This window comes from Manacus vitellinus, unplaced genomic scaffold (genome assembly GCF_001715985.3).
Source record: "Manacus vitellinus isolate BGI_N305 unplaced genomic scaffold, ASM171598v3 scaffold_0_pilon, whole genome shotgun sequence".
Lineage (NCBI taxonomy): Eukaryota > Metazoa > Chordata > Aves > Passeriformes > Pipridae > Manacus > Manacus vitellinus.
Window position 1 is genome coordinate 40,555,790 of NW_021938789.1, and position 20,305 is coordinate 40,576,094.

The 20,305-nt window shown below is 37.2% G+C and overlaps 1 protein-coding gene across 1 annotated transcript; it reads right to left on the minus strand.

The window, feature by feature from the left end:
- Nucleotides 1–1,615: 1,615 nt before the first annotated feature.
- Nucleotides 1,616–20,305, minus strand: CENPC (centromere protein C). The gene is made up of 18 exons (XM_018071670.1): nucleotides 20,249–20,305; nucleotides 19,782–19,828; nucleotides 18,799–18,860; nucleotides 18,376–18,473; nucleotides 17,216–17,306; nucleotides 16,906–17,122; nucleotides 15,815–16,015; nucleotides 14,836–15,215; nucleotides 13,314–14,163; nucleotides 12,694–12,732; nucleotides 11,405–11,478; nucleotides 10,394–10,462; nucleotides 9,164–9,268; nucleotides 8,254–8,352; nucleotides 5,584–5,682; nucleotides 5,139–5,293; nucleotides 4,601–4,691; nucleotides 1,616–3,109 (listed from the first exon to the last, which is right to left on the minus strand). Exons 1-18 carry the CDS (start codon nucleotides 20,303–20,305, stop codon nucleotides 3,036–3,038), a joined length of 2,808 nt encoding a protein of 935 aa, XP_017927159.1. The 3' UTR covers nucleotides 1,616–3,035.

Genomic DNA, 20,305 nt, shown 5'->3' on the forward strand with positions numbered 1-20,305 from the left:
GTTGAAACATCAGCTGCTGCTTCTGACTAGCAACTGATTACTGAGTGACACGCTGCAGAGCTTAGCAGCCATAGAAGTCCTGGAACTCTGAAGATCCTCTTGCACCTCCCCACACTATATTCAGGCTAATGACACAGAAGCAAATTTCATACAAGTGTCCAGTTGAAGAAAAAAAATTAAAATGTAATCCAGGGCAACAGCAAACAACCTAGCTCAACTCAAGAACTCCTGCAGTGCATTAATGATTTAAAAAACAATTTTGAGAAAGTGGCTGCAAGTAGTACAACATCCATGCTAACAGAATGAACCTAGCAACATTTAGTACCAAGTCCTACTGTTAATGGCAACTGATTTACACCTCCTTGCAACAGAATTCAACTCAATTTATCTCCACCCGTAACACACTTCTTCCTCCCTTTCATGTTCCAGACCTCGATGGAACACAGAGGCCAGCAAAGGACAAACAACTGTGCTTGAAGCCCCATCTACTGACAAACAGTAGAAGTGTTGCTAAGCTACAGCGATATTCCAGCGAACATCCCTTGGCACAACTGGTATTGCTTCTTAAAAAAGAAGTAAAACACAAACATTTTGAGATGTGATCCAACTACAAAATGTTCTCTTCGAATCACACAGGACATCTCTCCCAAGAAACCAACTAGCCAGAAAGCAACAAATCCATACAGACTAAAAAGCAATATACTTTACCAAATCCACCCTATTCTGTTGACACTCCTAGACTTAGAATTAGGAAAACACAAACAGGCATGCTGACCTCAAACCTGCATTTGAACACCCGCACTTTCCAGCCTGTGTCAGGAAAAGGTCTGCACGTTACTTCTGCCTAAGGAAGCATCCTGAAGGACGTATTTCTCACCACTTACTCTTGACCCAAAAGAAAATCGACTCAAAACCTTGCTGCAGAGTGCCTGTACAGTGCAGTGGGGGAAGACACATCACTGCCTGATATGAGAAGGGTAACGTATCACTTCTCATTTGAGTCCACGAAATGAAAACACATCACTGGCAAGCAACAGTCTGCTGAGTTCTGTCACAACATCATCCATGCTTTCCTTTAGGGTCATGAGCTCCCTAGTCCATACACATTCACTAACCCTTAACAAAGTATCCATCCTTCCGCTACTCAATCTGCAGACAGGTAACACTGAAGAAAACTCGCAGAGTATTTTCATTCTAAATTCCCTGGCCTTTAACACAACTGCAAAGTTTTCTTGTTCTGACTTTCAACTGGAACCGATGAGCTGCTGGGATCAGAGACCATTGCATCCATGGTCTGACTACGGGGAAACATGCTTGGGTTAGAAGCAGAGACCTGAGTTTAATGCTGGCCCTCTACTCATTTTCCAAGCGGCAAAGTTCCAGACCTCTGCAGGCCTGAGGAGTTGAAAGATTAAAAACTAAATATTTTAGTGGGTGGGATTCCTTAAAGCAGTGGAGACAGCATATATGCCCGTCTGGTAATTGGTATGGCTCCAACACAGAAAGAACAGTATTTGAATCTTTCTGATCTCAAAGAGACCATTTCAAGTGCAAAATTCAGAAAAGCTGTCAACATCAAACTCATATTTAGTAACTAAATGACTTTTTTTTTTTATTTTAATTCAAACTGCTTACAAAAGTTGAAGCTGAGAAAAAAGTTCCTTCTGTGTAGTCTGAACTCTGATACAAATAGTTCATATCAAGACAGAGGCAGAACTAAATGGCAAAAGGCATGTTCCTATTTCATTTTCCAGTTACATGTGACCCAACCATGAATGCAAAGATGTCACATAACCCCTACCAAGTATTTCCACTGTCAGTATGCACTAGCTACAGGAACTACTACTTGAAAGAGAATGACAACAAGTATTATCTCAGACTCCCCAGACTAAAGGATCTTTCACAGAAGCATGGCAGTCTTGGTGTCCAAGCCCTTTCACAGACACACAAAGTTAGCTGGCAGCTGAAAGCCAATTCATTTGTCCTACTTATTGTATACTCTAGATTTAGCATAAAGATCATGGCCAAAATCATTTATGAGGTCAATACTCAATCCTCAAATCCTTAAAAGTTCTCTATTCCAATTCAATTTTCCTTATCTCCTTCTCTTTGAGGATAGCAGTGACCAGAGAGAGAAAGCACCCCATCAGAATAGCTGTAGTTTATCTTCAGTCAGAAGGAACCTTGAAGAGCTTGGGAGACAAATGCTATGTATACCATCTGCTGTCTAGACTTGGCTTCTGGAGTATACAGTATAATTACAGCTTTCCCAAAGGTCCTTATTACTACCCCGAACACAGCAAGGAAATCAAAAGGAGCTATTAAAGTAATACATTTGGCAATGACCTATCACTGTTACACAAAATAAAGCTATCAACAATGTTCAGAGTTAATCAGGCCACAGCTTCCACACAAAAGACACAACTGATAAGTTCCTACTTAAAAGCTCCTGCTTTACTATTGGAACCGGAGGCACTAATCATACAGCTGCCAGACAAGGAACAAATGCCTGTCATTAGCATATTTAGAAGGCGGCTGGACCCCAGCACACAAACATTTCAGCAGCCCATCTCCCAGACAACAATTACTGGAATGCAAACAGCAGGTTCATCATTTAAATAGAGATTATTCTAAGCAGTTTGTACCAGGCAGTTGTTAAGACTATTTATCAGATGTTAGCTGAAGATGTCAACATTTTTTCAAGTGCTAAGCATCTTTAGGGAGATTAAGCATATTGATACAATTTGGAACAATAAATATACCCACACATTTTATACTTGTATCTTTCTGTCACTGGATGGCACAAGAACAGTAATTGATGCAAAGTGAGGCCCTTCAGTATCTCATTTTAGTTTGAAAGCAAACTACTGAGGTTCTTTTGGTTTTGTTCCCAACTCTTATGTTGACTTCACCTGCTCTGTTTTAATCTGTAATGTTAAGGTGGGCACACTCAAACATTTTTTGTATGTAAAAAGAACTCCAGAACATACAAAAGCTTGACAAGTGTTTCAGCAAACTTCTCTGCAGAAGGTTCTTCACCTGACTTTGAGTTGCGTGAAGAGAAGAATACTTTCTTCATTCAGAAGATTACGTATGTTATATCCATTTCCTACAAATAAAAAGAGTAAGTTTTCTTTAGGAGCCACTAGCAATTTTTCAAGTTCTGTCCTATCTTCAGCCAAGTGCATTTTTATTTCATATATTTTAGCAGAAGAAAAATTAGCTCCTAATCTAGGATGCCACTCTTACAGACAGGTCATTGCATTTCAAAAAGATGACACGGAATACATCTAGTGTCACCTATTTTAACCTGTGGTAAGGATAAAGTGCATCTTTGCTTAGAAAATTTTTACTGAAAAGAATGTAACAGGCCTGAGCTCTCAGCTCTCAAAACCCACAATAAAACTTTAAGGTGACTGAGTTTAATTTATTCCTATAGAAATGATCAATAAAATCTGCATAATAAACTATCAATAAAATGAAAACTTACCTGCAGATCTTCACTTGAGATTTGCTCATTAACATGACCACAAAATAGAATCATCTAATAGGCTTTGTGAATGAGCAACATCCTAACATTCATAAAGAGTCACACAATGACTTACAGAGATCACCTGCCACAAACACTGCACTGCCCATCCAGCCATACTAAGACCAGCCAGGAAGAAGCAGGGAGGATTGGGAGATGAACTATATATCCTTATGGTCCTATGAAACTTCCAGCATTTTATATAATCCAATATCCCAAAAAGCAAAAAAATGCCTCTGCAGACGCCCTAAACTTTTAAGAATAAACACCAAAAAAAAAAAAGCTTTAAAGCATCAAGCATTAGTTGAACAATGATTGCTCAACCAGGACATTGTGCTGAAAAGTTAACAGAGAAAAAGGGCTAACTTGTCATTTTCTAAAACAGCCTCTTCAGAAGAAAGCTATACAAAAGCTTTCTACAGCTTCCTGAACAGCTCGCTTTACAAGTACTACAAAATCTTCTGATTAGTATCTTAAACCACTGATGAACAGCTTCCCATATGGAATTCATGTTACTTTTACATTAGAAGGACAAAAATCAGGTCTTTAAATGCTCAACAACTCATACAAAGTTACGACCCATTCAACAGGACATTCTGCACCTTCCATATATCAAACACAAAGCACAAAATATGGAGAACTGACCCAAATGGATTTTCATAATTTTACATAGAAGAAAACAGCAAGCAGATGATGACCAAAACAATTATATTAGCTACCACTATATTAAGCTGTCTGTGATACCACTATATTAAGCTGTCTGTGATGTTTCCCCAACATTATAGCTAGTGACAGAACCAGAATACCAAGAGAAATTTACTCTTAGAACTTGGTAGTGTCTTCAAAACTCTGAGGCCAACTCACACGAGCAAGCAGTATGTGAGTCACTGCATTCAACAATTAGACTATCAACCCATGTCCAGTGTTGTGTCACATTCCATCTCCATAACCCTATACCTTCCCACTCTCTATTCCATCTCTCTTTCAGTCATTAAGTTTGGTTTTGATTCCTAGCACGCTAATTCAGTCTCAACCACCTCCAACAAATTGGTTTTAGACACATGTACTCACCTGGAGGAACATAGAAGGAGTCTCCTGTAGTCAGATAATATGATGTCTTATGTAATGTAACAATAATTTTGCCGCGGATAATATGGAAAGCCTTAATGAAAGCCAAAGGATTCTAAGATTAGCAATACTTCCTTTGCAAACATTTAAGAAAGTTATCCCAGAAAACATTTGCACACATGTTGTAACAAAGATAAAAAACAAAATAAGCTGGCAGAACTGCAATCCCTTTTTTCCCCCCACACTGCTGAAAAATAAGATGCACAACTCAAAAGGGGGATGGAGTCATCTTATTTATTTGATACTTCTGTCTTGCCTGCAACATCTAGACAGTAAGTGCACATAGACATAAAGATTTAGTATGACACAGAGGGCAATGTGCATGCAAAGTACCTCTGGCAAATGATTCATTAACGTTTATGCGCATTAAGGGAGGAAAAACCCCTGAAAAACCCGTCAGTTTCATATGTTACTTCCAACCACACTAAGATCTCCTGTTTACACAGTCAGTTTTATAAAAATAAGAAAAAAGCACACTTACTATTGTATCCATGTGGACAAACTGGTGTCCCTTTTCCTTAAGTGGTTTCAAAATCAATTTACCAGTTGCAAAAACAGATGTATTCAGATTTTTGTATATTTCTACCGCTTCGTCTTTGAAGGAGCAAGCGTGACTGCTTTCAGTGTTAACACATTCTACAAAAAAGTCCAGGAGATTAGCATTAATGCTATCATATAATTAGTCTTGTTATTTGCTCAATGCATTACATATTGTTTCAGTGCAACACCTTCAAAAGCTATATTCAATATTTAGCTGAAAAATCAAGACACTTTTTGTTTTCCTCAGAACTTTCTCCAGAAGAGCAATGAATATTTCAATAGTTTACCTTTTTATGCCCAATGTGGCATGAACAATTTTTTTTCTTATCAGTCTAAACACAGCTTATATAATTCACAAAGTCCCTTGGTCACATCCTTCAGCTCACCTAGAACTACCTCCTCATTTGTTTCTGGGTCCAGTACAATGGTTGGCTTAGAAGTATCAGCTAGGTTGTGATCCAAACTTGCAGGTATCTCTCTTCTATCTGAGGAAACAAAGAAACCAAAACAAAATCAGAGAAATTATCACTATGCATTTTAAAAACTTATCTAACTACAACTTTTCCACAATTCTAATGTCACATGTTAAGTACTTAAACTTGTTTTAATAAGTGAACTAAACAGACTGAATACACTTCATTTAAATAAAAGGAAACCATCCGTAACAATTCCTTGAAAATGTAATTTTCATTGAAATCATTTCTGTGTGTAATAGATGAAGGCTCTCTAAATCCTAAGAAATTTCCCAGGGGAATGCCAACTATTTATCCTGTGCTATTAACAACAGTATTTATTCAGAAGTATCTGTATTTTCAGAGAAGTGCTTTTCTAGCAACAGATGCTGAGAGGATATAAAATATAGGATGAAGACTAAGTTTTTTTGCTTTTACCTATTGCTGATAAAGGAGATTTAAGAGATAAAGCATTCTAAAGACTAAGCACATGTCCAATTATCCTTTTCTCAAGAAATACCATTACAGGAATCTCACTGTATGTTGTAAATCTGAGAACTATTTCTATAATAAAAAGGATTTTTCCAGAGCAGGAAATATCCTAAGAATCAATGACAGATTGATAGATCAATCAGAAAATAGATGCTAGAAAATGTTCACAACAGAATATCCCAAAGCTCTCTTGCAGAATTCTCATAAGCAGACAATTTTAGCTCTACAGTGCACAGGAAATTTCTTTAAATGCAACCAGAAGCAGCATGTTAAAGGCAAGCTGTTGCACTTTGTAGGCACTCATGGCTGCTTAAATACCCTTACACCAAGACAGTCAGAAGTAGGAAGAAAGCTGCTGTGTTTGAACAGCTCTGTTCCAACATAACCATCTCTGTAAGCAGCATCAGGTGTAACTCTACAGCTATAACAACAGAATTTTTATTGTATCAATAAGATTTGAGAATTCGTGCTAGAAATTTTACTCAGCTGACAGTCCCTACATGCATCACTAAAACTGAAGGATGTGAGCAAAGGATCTCTGAGGATGGATGTGTGTTAGAGAGGAAATCGATCACTTCTGGAAGACAGTTCAAATGCACCCAAAGCAACCAATAGCTCTTGTAAGATACGACATAAACAGTCACTACCAGCTCAGGTTCACATGTGCTGCAAATTATTTATATTACAACGTAAACTGTACTTGATTGATCTAGACCAGGATTCTGTCTCCTATCAGTGGCCAAAAGCAGGTACTCCTTCCATCCCCAAAAATGCCATAACAGAGGCACTTCCATGGAATACTTCCCACCTCTAAACTGGAGCTCATACATATTTAGACAGTTAAGTCTCCTGTTAATGTATCTAGATCTTGTCTTGAATCTACACAAATATTTTTGTCCACAATATTATGGGGCAGGAAGCACATAGTGAGAATGGTCACCTTATTCTGCTAAAGAACTCAGCTCTCCATGTCTTCCTGCCACACTTTCTAGTTCTCGTGTTTAAAAACAAACATATAAAAAAAAAGCCAATAAAACAATTTATTCCTATTTCCCTTCTCCACACCACTTGTGATTTTATAGGTCTTTCTCAGGCAGCCACAGAACTCCCCTGAGGGCTGAGGAGTCTTCACCACGTAGTTGCTTCTGCACAGAAGTCCTTTCATGTTTTTGATGAGCTTTCCCTGAACCTTCTCTAGTCCTACCACTTTCTTCTTGAGTTAAGGGATAAAATTCACATGAAACACTCTAGAAAATCAGATATTTTTACCAACAGTGACCATTTTCTTCCTCATTTCTCTGATTATTATTTCAGCCCTGATTTAGTTTAGAACTGTGTTAGGACCATATGGCATTATCCATTCTTGTTAGTATTTGTTTTATTAGTTCTGTAACTTCACAGAGAAATGTTTCAGTTTCAAACAACAGTTCTAGACAGTCCCCACAAAGAAAGGCTCTTGAAACATCTTCCAGATTGCACAGTAAAAACAATTTGGCATTTGAATTTTGACTCGCTTTTCTGAACACTATCTAAATATTTATTATCTTCTGGCCACAGAGGCTCTAGCTAAGCTTCCTCTTCCTGTTTGTTTAAACACAGATTTATTGCCCACTTTGAACCATTTTATGCACTATTCTTAAAGCTCCCTCTTCACCTACCATGTTGTGGTTTTGTATGTAACCTACAAAAGCTTGAGACTCTACTAACACCATATACTGCTTTTTTAGATGTGATATTACAGGTATCAGTAAAACGACCACAAGTTTTTATACCTTAACTGTGCACATTAGCATCATGACCTGAACACAAACAGAAGTACAGTTTATTTTTTTTCTACCCCTGCTTTAAAGGCACAACAACACTTCTGGGTATGTTCTGTATTTCTTCCTTTCTTCTGAAAAGTTAACATTTTTACAACAAGAATATACAGTATTGCTACAGATAAAGTAAGAACAGGTTTTTCCACATCACATTAATAGATTTTGTTATAAAATTATTTTCATCCACAGAGAGAATCAAGTGTTACAGGAGGAATATCTTACAGCAATAGAGTATTTGATTACAGATAACTTTGTTTTTAAGTATCAAAAGGGAAAAAGTCTGTGTTCATACTTGTTTTGTTGGCCTTCTGCTTGTGACGATCCTTCCTCTGTCTATTCTTACTGCGAGATTGTGTTTCTGGATGCACTAATCCACTAATCACAAGCCCTCCTGAAACAAAAGGAAATTAAACAAAGCTTGCTAACTCACAGTAACCTTAAAAACTTACACAACCAACAAGCATTTTAACCAAGAATATACTTCCTTGATGCTGAAATTTTCAGACAGCTTTCGAAAGCCAGAACAAACCAAAAAGTTTTTCATTATTAAGTATTTTGGAGTGCAAGGCAACTTGAGAGATTTTGAAAATAATATTTATCAAATTTCAGTCACAGAGCATTTCAGAAAGCCATGATATGAAAGCAATTTTTAAAGAAAAAATATCAGTTTTAGGAACACAAAGAAATACTATTCTCAAGCAAATTAATTAAGAAAGGACAAAATATTAGGCTGCATTGGTCAGAAAAAATCCAAGAGAACAAGATATATTTGTTCACTTAGGGAATTTAACACTGAGACTGGATAAAATATTAGAGTATCTGCTCTGGAAAACAATCCTCACAACAAAGAGAAATGCTCCAATGAATGATCCAGCAGATTGTCTCTTTTTCCAGTATCATACACAATCTCTGATGTAATAAACCTATTAGTATAGAGAAACTGTTCTGCTCTTCTCTAAACAGTGAAGGCAAAGTAACTTAACATACTCTCCTGATGCTATTTTCAGCTGACAAGGGAATATCAGGAATGAAAAGGACTACATGGAAAGGTGACTAAATAGCTAGTGACCATAAATAATCTCTAAAAAAAAAAAATTACCCAAAAGTAAGCCTCTCAAAGTCCTCATGGCACAAGATCAACCCACAGATTTTTCTTTACTGCCCCATCAGAAGGAAGCAAATAGGTATTTTGGAACTAATACCTGAAGAGTTCATAGTATAGTCTATGCGCTCGCCTCTCCAATATTCCAGAGGTCTCAGCCGTATCCTTTTCGTTCGACGAACGTTAGGTGTGTTGGAAGGCATTACTAATTTGAAGGACGACATAATTCATATGAAACATGAAAGGAAAATTCAGAGATGGAAAATATTAAGTATCCTTTCCTGTTTTGCTGTATCACAAGGGGGGGTCAGCACTTCCCAGCTGATATTTATATCACATTGCTATCGTGACAGGAAAATGGGATCCAAATATTGACAAAAGCTCTCTTTTGCATACATCAGTATTTCACTCTCCTTTTTCTTAAACAATCACCACACTGACTTTATATTATACTTAGTTCTATGTATCTTAGTGAATCACTGAGACATGGACCTTAGGACCTTAGTGAATCACTGAGACATGGACCTTTCTGTCCTTGGACAGAAAACATGCTACAACTGTGAAGACAAAGCTCTCGACAAAGACTAAGGACTCAGCCTAAATCTGAGGGATTTCATTAGCAACAATGAAAAGGCACTGCCTTAGTTATGGCAAAGGGAGAGTAAGAGACTGCATACGCAGCTCCTCCTCTTCCAGATTCACAAGTCCCATTTCTGAGGTCCAGAAGAATGGCACTTCTGCCAACAGAAACTCCACGTATTTCCAAGATTTCTCAGATATTTATCTTCAGATGTACTTATTACATAGTCTCAACTTTCAAGTTGTCTAAGCTACCATATATGAATAGAGTAATATATATTTTACTATTTGTAAGGAAGAATAAAAGCCCTTTAAGAGCTAAGAGCAAATTAGTCAAGATATTTAAATGTTAAAAATGGTGAATATAAAAAACTTGATGAAATAGTTTTTGAAGGTAGACAACTAAAGTGTTGTGCATAAAATAATAATGAAGGCCATAAAAAATAACCAATATAAAACAGACAAGCACGGGACTGCAATCGACTGCACACGCATTGTTCCATCCTATCCAGACTCAGACCACCACAGAAGGCAGGTTATTTGCACCGTCAGTTATACTGCGTAAAACTAATACAAACTCTTCTGTTCTCACTGAACTGGGGGTTTGTCTTGACTCAGTTGTTTAGGAATACATTCAGTGCAGGTAGCTCAGTGTGCAGCTGCATGCCAGTCTCCTTCAGCAAACTTTACATCAAGTTGGAAATACATTTGTATTTACACATTTACATTATGATATTTTAAATAATCTTACCTATTTTATGCCTTGCTATGTTGTCTGACAACAGATCTCTTACTTTGTAATTCAAGTCATCAAAAGTCTCTGTAAACACATTCAAAAAACCACCACCATAGGCATTTACTATTCCTGACTTTTATTCAATATAACCACTAAAAGCAACCAAGGGTAATACAAGTCCCAATGATAGTGTTCCCTCGTAACACATTTTGCTATAAACATGTATGAAACCCAATGTAGATAAGCAGTATATGCAATCAGTAAGCTTGAAAATTACATGAAAACTATATATTCAAGTAAATATTCCTCAGACCTATCCCTCTTGATAAAACACACATTGGAAAATTATGACAAAGTGCAAGGTCATTCAGCTTTATATCACTCAAACCTAGCTTTAGAATAAACTTCTTACAAGAACACACACAAAATTAAGTCTCTGAAGAAAGCACTGCATGAACTAATAACATTTGCATATTCACTTTTGGCTCTAAAACACTAACAAAATGACTTTTTATCTCCAGGGCTCATGTTCATTATGACATGTACAACTCATGTTGTGAAACTTAAAATCCAAACCAAACAAATAAAACTTTTAAAAAAAACCAGACACCACAAACCAAGCCAACCAAACAAAACACCCCAAACCAAAATATTCTTGGGTGAACAGGCCATCAGGCTGTACACTTTGGTCCAGGGTGGCCTGAAGTGATTGCATTTAGTACCATCACATGGCAACACATCAAACTGGTACAAACAGAGCCTGAAAAATGTGTTCAAAATATTTTGGAGCGATAACTTTATCCCAGTAGGCTTGATGCCAAACCCTGGAGGGCTTGTTCTTCCAAAGCTAACACAACATAAAGCTGGCATAGTGACCACCTACTTGGACAGAAATGTAACCACAGCCAATAAAATCCGCATTTGTTCTGGACAAGCTGAATACAACAGAAATTACTGAACCATCAGTTACAGTTTATAAGAAGTTTATACATAAAATGCAAGAAAAATATCAACTTTAAACATTACCTGATGATGTATCATACTGTTCACAAGACTTAGTGCTGGAATCAAATTTATCACAATGTTCTAGAACAGGCCCACTGCAAAAGAATAAAAAATAAACCTGCTTAAAGATGTTAAATGTCAAAGGAACATTACAGCACTACCATATATATAAAATTTAAGTTTTTTTCAGATCATGTGGTCTGAGTTTTATTTTTCTTTTAAACATCTGTCTACAGTGATTAGACACTAAAGCAAATGACTGCTAGTTAGAAATCATAGGTCTGAAATTCATCAACTGATCCTCTACTCAGTCACCAGGCAGAAAAATTAGTGTTCACACCTCCTCTCTAAACAGGTTTCTTAAACTTATTTTTTTCTCCTTTCCAGAATAAAGATACTTTCTTCTGTAGCATTACCTTTCAAACAATTTTCCATATACCGTGATTATGGAACTGCTTTAAAGAAATGTTTTGCATACTATAAGGAACGGACAGTAAAATAGTTTGTCTTTGTAATGAGTATTCTGTCATGAAATCTCCCCCATAAAGTGACAATTTATATTTGTGACTCCACCAGAGATTCTTTAGCAACCAAATCACTTCTAACAGGACCTCTCTTGCAGCCTTAGCATCAGTACCTTTCACCTTCCTTCTTCCTCCATCTGTGGTTGTGCTTCACTGCTTTTACTGTGCCAGTGAAGTTCACCTGTTATCCACCTAAACTCCAAAAGATGCATTTAAATTATCTAAATTAGCAAACCTACACTACAAATTCGTCCAAGTAAGTCTGCAGTAGTCTCCCTTATAATTAAAAACCCCAAATTTTTCTGCAGAATGACTGCTTAAGAATTCAATAAATTCAGACTGCCACTCCTGTTTGCTTTGTCATTAAGTTCCCATCCCATGAAGGGGAAGATACATGCCTATCTACATGCAAAAAGTTTGGATCATAGATACAGCTCTATACCCCACTTAATGGCAACTTTATTAGTACAGCTGCTATTAGTTCTAGGAGCACTGGTATTTCTGTTCCAAAATCACACACTAATGTGGGAGCAAACCTCAAAGGAAAAAAATCCCCTAAGGCAAGAAACCTACTATGACCCCTTATTTATGACAGGAAGAAAAATTTTACTAGTTTGTTAACTGTATTAATGCAATATTTAAAATCCTCAAGCGTGAATTACAATTATTTTCTACTAGGTGCTTCACTAGTAGAGCACAGAATGGGGTAGTACTACCAAACTCTTCTGTCTCAGTGGGGCAGAAGTGAGATTAAATTCAAGGTTTTCAGACAACTCAAGAAATTACCTTTCATAGTTCACAGCCTTCTCAGCCACAAAGGAATATCTAGAAGAGAAAAAATTATTCTTAGTACATTTTAGTGTTGAGTCAATTTTACTTAATGAAAGGAACCTGTAGGTCAATAATTTTATATCCTGAACAAAACCGTAAAAAAGACATTAAAAAAAGTTAAAAAACAATGCAAAGAACAACTATTAAAAACTGGTTTTAGACTCCTTAAATTTCTGTCTTTAGATTGCCTATGACTAGAAAGTTACATCCACAAAAATATATACAATAGCTGAAGAATTAAATGCTGTATTTTCCAAATTTCATTTAAAAATACAACAAACCTGACAGTGAAGTTACTCTGTGGTGGTAGGATTGTATTAAACTGGATCTACTATACAAGTCCCATGAGAACAGTTTAACCAGCACAAACTTCCTCGTGTAAAAGACACTAGATTTGGCACCCACATTTGAGAACAGGATGTTGACTACACCACTTGGTTTCCCTATTAACTATTTGACCAATCTCAAACTATCTCGTAGTTCAATTGGGCCATCACTGCTTAAAAGTTAACAAGGTGTGTTTAATTATCTACCAAGTTATACCACGCTTGTAAGGAATCACATAAAAAGCTTACTGTGGTCCATGTTGCCTGTTACGTTTTCTTTTGTTATTTTTTATTTTTACATCTGATAACTTCTGTTTTTTCCTTGCCATGTTCTGTACAGAAGAGTTGTCAGAATCTGTTTGAGACTCAGTGTCCTCAGGGTTTGAGTAAACAGCTTTATTGGTTCTGCAAGGAATCTTTCCGGGTATCTTCCCTGAATACTTGGCTGGCAACTGCTTCTTTTCAGAATTCTTCACACTGTCCATGGGATGCTGCAGTGCTTTCTCAGGAGATTGGTTATTTGCACCACCAGGTGACTCCAGTGTGTGCAACACATTTCTAGGCTTTTCAGACACAGTCAATTTCTGAATCACAGGAGTCTCTAATTTCTGACGCAAGGGTGTGGTACACACATCTTTCAAACCTACAGGCTCTCTTTCATGCTCTTCTTCACTAGGTTCACTGTCAGAACTCTTCTCTCTTTGCAACTGAGGTTTTTTATTACTACTTTTCTGGACAGATTTTTTAAGCTCCTTCCTTGGACTTAATGCCACTTTCTTAGCTACTTTAACCTTAGGAAGTTTCTGCTTAGCAGTTTGTTTCCTCTTATCTAAATGCTGAGAAGCTTTTAAAGCTGATTGCAGATTCTTGGAAGACTTGACAGACTTTTTTGGAGACACAGTCTGTTCTTGCTGATGCCCAGATGAGGGCATAGGCAAATCTTCACTTGGCAGCACCCTTGTTTTACATTTTTCTGCATCAGATGCTTCTGTTTCCAATCCAGACCATGACAACATCAGTTCTTCAGCTTCTGGTTTCCAGGATGTGTTCTTTTTCTGGTGTGGAGAGTCTTGCCTAAGTGCATCCTTTTTAGTCTTTCCTATCAATACACAAAACATTTGGACATTAATACCTTTTTACATTAAACAGATACATGTTGACATCTGAATGCCTAAAAATAAACCAAAAAATCAAAATTGGAAAACAAACAAACAACAGATATCACAAAACCAGGTTTGTCCCTGAAGGCTAAAAGAAGGCCTTCTCTAAACTACAGTGTATAAAAACCTTTTTAGTGTACTTCCAGTATTTCCTAACAGAAAAAAAGGGAGCAGAAATGTTACATTTAGCTTGCTATCCAGTTTTCAGTGTTTCCTGCTACAAACCTTTTCACAAATAATTCCTAAAACCCAATCCCCTTCAGTTTGAAGCATGCGTCTTAACCTCCTTCCTACCTACCTTCTACCTTCCTACCTACCCTACGTACCCTACCATATGGGTACCTACCTTCTACACCAGCTCATAAGGAAAGACAACACCACTAAATTAATTTTTAACATCCTAACAGGAAGGGCAAAGAGGATGGGAAAAGTGAAGACACTCTGTCTCACTGCCTCATACACATCCAAATCTAACTGTGGAACTGAAACATCAAAAAGGAATCCATTAATGTCTCTCATCTACTTTATTATAATTTCCTAATAAACCACCACAAAATAATCCAGTAATATGACCTGGAAGGAAAAGTTTAAGGAGCTGTTAAAGAACTTACCTGTATGAATACTCTTTTGGCTTTGAGATTTAAGGACATTTCCTTCACTGTTAGAGATTGGATCCAATTTCGACGTTCTTTTCATGTCAAAGGCTCCAACATCCAGATTATTCAGTTTCTGTTTAGTAAGTGCTTCAACCTGTGCTTTCCTGTTCTTGCCTTTCTTACTCTGTGTCGTCTTCTGTTCAGAGGGCTGAGATTCAGAAACAGGAGTTGCAGAGCCATCTTTTTTTGGTTTTCTTTTCTTACTGGGTATTGAAATCCAAGAAGTAAATGATGCACCACCTGAGTCATCAATTAAAAATTCACATTCATTTTCGATTTCCATATCTTGATCTTTCACAGGAGGAGGTGATGGAGGTGATATCGAGGTTGAATATCTACAGAAAGGAGTGACAATGACAAATCAGTTTGGGCGGTGGGGTAAATTGACTTTCAATCTTTAAGATCTAGTGGTGATTCCAGAACACTTAAACACAGTACAGAACATTCTTCAGAATGCATTCATTCATTGCTCTTTAAGCTTCCAAAAAGAGCACAAGGCCTGCTTCTTCTTGCTGATGCTGGACAGTCAACTGGACAGATGCTGGACAGTCAATTTCCTATGTAAGCAGCCAGATCCAGACTAGCTCTGAAAAAAGACTGCTTGCTCACTGTGAACTTCAAAATCACATAAGGTTTTCCTGAATCCTCTAGGCTACCTATCAAAACATCTCAGGCTCTATCTGAAACACTGTTCAACAGACATTATTCAACACACCATTTTACTGGCAGACAAAACCAAGAGCACTGTTAAATTCTACACAAAATTTTGAAACAACCATTCAAACCCTTTCTCAAGTGGCATTTTTAAGTAATGTTCAACTATCACAAAACATGCTCCCAGACTTTGTTTATAGATAAAAGGATGTTGTTCCGATATTCAGACCAGAGTTATTTAAATAGCAAATTATGTTCCATATTAAGCCTCAAAACAAACCTCTGTCGAAGTGTTCCTGTTGCTACAGCTGCTAAGAGAGCTGAAGAGAAAGTCTTCTCTTTCTGCACAGATGTAGCAACAGGTTCTGTTCCTTGCACAAGAACAACCTGCTCATCTCTCCCAGTCTGAGGTCCTTCCAAATTTTCAACTTCTCCACAGCTCTTTGCTGCAGCAGGTGTATTCCAGCCATCAAGAGATAATCTATGTATGAAAAACAACATTCAGATATATTGCTATAAATCTTGTGAGTGCACAATAAAGTATTGTGAGGAAGAACAGATGCTCCTGCTGACAGTGTTTCACTTAGGAATGAGTTTCCCCTTGGTAATTTGCTGAAACACAGCCTAGCTGTAGTACTTCCCAGCACAGCAGCATGTGTCCAAAGCAATACAGAGTCTTATGGTGACTCTTGATCAAAGTAAAGGCTGCTCAGTAAGACAAATTCTTAATTTGTCCTAATGTGCTTCAGAAATTGTCAGGTTTCCTAGACTGTAGGTACACTGTCTTCCCAATCTCACTCCATCAATGGGAATCAATGGGATCAGTGTCAGTCCATCTCTATGATCTACCCTACAGGCTCAGCCCTCCAGGAAAGCAGAACTGTGGTAAGGACCACTGGCCAGTATTGCAGTTGGGGTTCAAATTTTCCAGTGGGGAGATAGAAATCACAGCTTAAGTTTTTCTATTTCATATAAAAAACTTGTCTATTCAGAGTGAGAGGAATGATGACTGCTCATTTCTACTTTAACAAATTCTTGTTAACTTCTAAGGTCAATACTGTCAATAGGATTCACTGAAAAAGTCTGGACTACTTAAGAAGCTGATACTTTGGTGAACTTTTCTGCAAAGAGTTCAAGTCTATTCTGACAGGCTTCCTACACTTGGGTGCTGCACTTATCACCAGAATATTTAATAAAAAATAATTCTGTCCTTCCTAAAAACAGATATGGAAATTTTCTAAAAAGCTTGGAATTATTTTTTATGAGTTCCCAATCTAAATTTATAAACGATGGAAATGACTGTGTTGATTTACCCTAAGGTGGAGGGCACACAGGGGATGTAACACCACAGCCACGTTCAGCTCTACTTACTTAAGTACAGGAGAACTTTTCCCTTTCTCCACAGGAAAAGGTGATCCAATAGACCCGTGATCATCCTCAGGGTCCAAAAACGTGGCAGGACTTCGGCACAGCTCTTCAACATCTTCTAATGTATTTTTTTTGCTTTCAGACACAGGAGACTCTGTTTTTTTAGAAACATCTACGTAATCATGTATTGCAGGCTTCAAGGGTGATTCACATAACTGTCCTGCCATATATATAGAACAGGTTTAATTCCTTTACTCAAAACCTTACAAAAAAAACCCCGAAAACCCCTTAATTCAATAATAGTGGGACCAACCTCTGCTGCTGACTGGTTTTAGCAGTGATGTAGGTGAGGATTCTGGAGAATAACAGGTTCTTTTCACAGAGTTGGTTGATCCTGCCTTTGGCTGTCACAGTTGGTAACGAATAATGAGACAAAGTAAAATAGTTGATAAAGCAACAGTATTTTGACAGGAATACAAATTTCTACAGAACGTGATATACTTTCCTTCCCTTAAATCACACTCATGTGAATCACAGTTCTATTTTAACTAAACACTTCAACTTTCTATCAAGTAAGACTTTCTAGAAGTAACTATAAATTTCAAATAACAGGAAAAACAGTGTGTACAGCAAAAATCTATATGCAGCTTTAAACAGGCATCCTGCTAGTCTCCAGGCAAGCTATTCTTTTCATTAGAATGAATTATTTTAAACAATTTAATTCACCTTTCTTAAGACAGGCTGAGGTTTTGCAAGAAATTAATTGACATTATATGGTATTCTAACATCAAACTAAAGCAAACAAACACCATTATAAAGGATGCCTGTTCTCAACCCTGCCATTAATGGAATATCCTACTTAAAAAAAATAGAATCAAAACATTAAAATTAAATATACAAACTAGATTATTGGCATCATTTTCCCAGCACACTAACAAGGCCTTCAACTTGTTTCCACTCTTCAAGAAAGATACATATATATAAAGTTATTGTACAGATAACTATCAGGAGTTAACGAGCTTTTGTACAAGCATCACCTTTCAACTCTACTGTTCACCATTTAGCTAAGAACTGTGTCCATATATCTAGCAAAGTGGCCAAAACCAACTCCAATGGAGTCCAAGACAGCCATACCCACCAGCAGTAATAGGGCAGTGTGCTCCAACCTGAGACCATAAAAAATTTAAGTGTCCTGGACAAAAAGCTGAAAAAGCTTTCACTAGAAAAAAACCTGGAAAATAAGTTATTAAACAAATCTAATTACAGAATATTTACTGTTACAGCACAACAAACTAAGAAAAAAAACATTATCAACAACTATTACAGATGGTTAAATTGTAGCCTATATACTGTTACAAGTGGCATATGGAGCTTCTTCAATGCTCATACAGAACTAAATCCTACAGAACTAAATTTGTACCCCAGTGAAACTGTACCCAAAGCTATACTGTGACATTGCCATAACTAACTTACGCTTTGGCTCTGCATTGAAGTCCTCTTCCTATTTTTGACAACAGGAGCTGAGCAAAGGGTTGCATTTGGAGAGTTTATTGTAAGATCACTGCTGCAACCTATGAAGAAAACACTGTAAGTATGGGGATCTTGGAATTGTCCAGGTCTCATTTATTTTAACAAGTTGCTACAGCTATTAAGGTCACATAAATCCAAACAAGAAAGGAATCAGCTACTCAGGAAAGATTACCTTTATAAGACAGCTAAGACACAGTTTTAAGCAGCTAGGAAGGGGGAACTTTTCAAGACCCTGAGAAAAACTTTATTTTTATCCATTTTATCTCCAATTTTTATTTCTATTTACTTACCACTAAATATAATATAAAGAAGAAATTATTTCTTCTTTTACCAGCAAATTGAGTAAAACACCAAATAAGAGCTTACTTTCAAAACAATCCTGTATGAGTTTCAGTACGTTTTGACCTGGCTGTACATCAATCTTACTTCTAGAAAGAAGAGGAAAAAAAAATATTTTAAATCAAAAATATCAAATGTTCTTATGCCAGCAATATTAAAGCAGCAAAGTTCTTACTTCTCAATATTTTAAATTATTATTTCCTCTAGTCTCAGCTTCAATATACTTTTACCTATCATTTCCACACATAGATATCTGCAAAGAAACTTGTCAAAATAAGAATTCCAGGGAAAAAAGCCTCACTGCCACAGATTATGATGAGAATGAAGAATTCTCTCTACATCAAAGAAAACACACAACTACTTCCCTGAGGTAAAAGAGCTTTGGGATGAAGAAAGTCTCTCTTGAAATAAATATTTTTTGGGCAGAAGTGAGTGATTCACTAGTCAGACAATGTTGATCAAAACCAAAATAACACTAGAAAAGACATGGAGTATTACTCCCATAATGATCATTATACACAGCTGATTTGGTAGATTTGGTAAGCTCGTGAAATGCAAGTCTAAAAATGGATTCCAGCAACAAGAACTTCACAGGTTTCTGACATGCCTTTAAAGAATGCTACAGCACTACAAATACTCCAACTCATCTCTAGCATTTACCAGCAAGGTCCAAATACGCTGGAACTCTGTGTGGGCTTCGTTTCTCTACTTCTTGAAAGGCAAAATGCCTGCACAGACCACTCCTTCTGTACTCAGGCAGCCTAGTTAGGAGCACCTTAGGTATAGCAACACCATAGTTTGCTGCCTCAGCAAAGGAAACAAAGGAAAACCTTGGGGCTTTGTCCCCCAGCGCTGTTTGCTCCTCCCACCACTAAGAAATACAAGAAATTTGGGAAACATCGTATGATCGGATTAATAGGATACACCGTATAGCTTTGACATTATGCCCTCGGATAAAAATCCACATAAGTTTTCCAGAATCTAAGAATAAAACTTTAAATGCAAATTACCCTCCTCCATGGCAGAATCTCGCTCTGTAGTCTTTTTTTAAATGATTCTGTGAAGAAATAAGAATAAGTTCTTACTAGGCATAATGACACTTGACAGGAAAACAAGTAAGCAAATATCAAGCATTCTCCAGCCATCATAAACTAGTGGGAGAGTGGGAGTTACTGCAGCCCTGTTTTCCTTAGAATTCCACAGCAGCTACAACCCCTGTAACAACTGCCAGAAATTCAGCTTTCCACAAGAACCATCAAAGCATCTGTTGCATTTGAAGTCAGAGAGTCTCACAGGAGACTTACGTGACAGAAATCACAGAGAATGTAAGGATTTGGTTACCATTTACTCAAGTGTAATGACTAATCTTTAAAGTAAGGAAGAGGAATGACCTACCACAAAGCAAACATAACCAAACATCTACCACATAACCAAACATCCGCTGCTGTGTGTTAACTGCTCACGTGAGGGTTCTTACCTGTTTGCCACAGGCACAACCACACTGACAGGCAGTGAGATCACATCGCTGTGCCAT

Coding starts and splice junctions, on each gene's coding strand:
- CENPC (XM_018071670.1), bottom strand. CDS start 20,305: ATGGCACAGCGATGTGATCTCACTGCCTGTCAGTGTGGTTGTGCCTGT. Junction 19,829..20,248: donor GTTGTGCCTGTGGCAAACAG/GTAAGAACCCTC, acceptor ATTTCTTCACAG/AATCATTTAAAAAAAGACTA. Junction 5,294..5,583: donor AAATGAGGAGGTAGTTCTAG/GTGAGCTGAAGG, acceptor ACTTTTTTGTAG/AATGTGTTAACACTGAAAGC.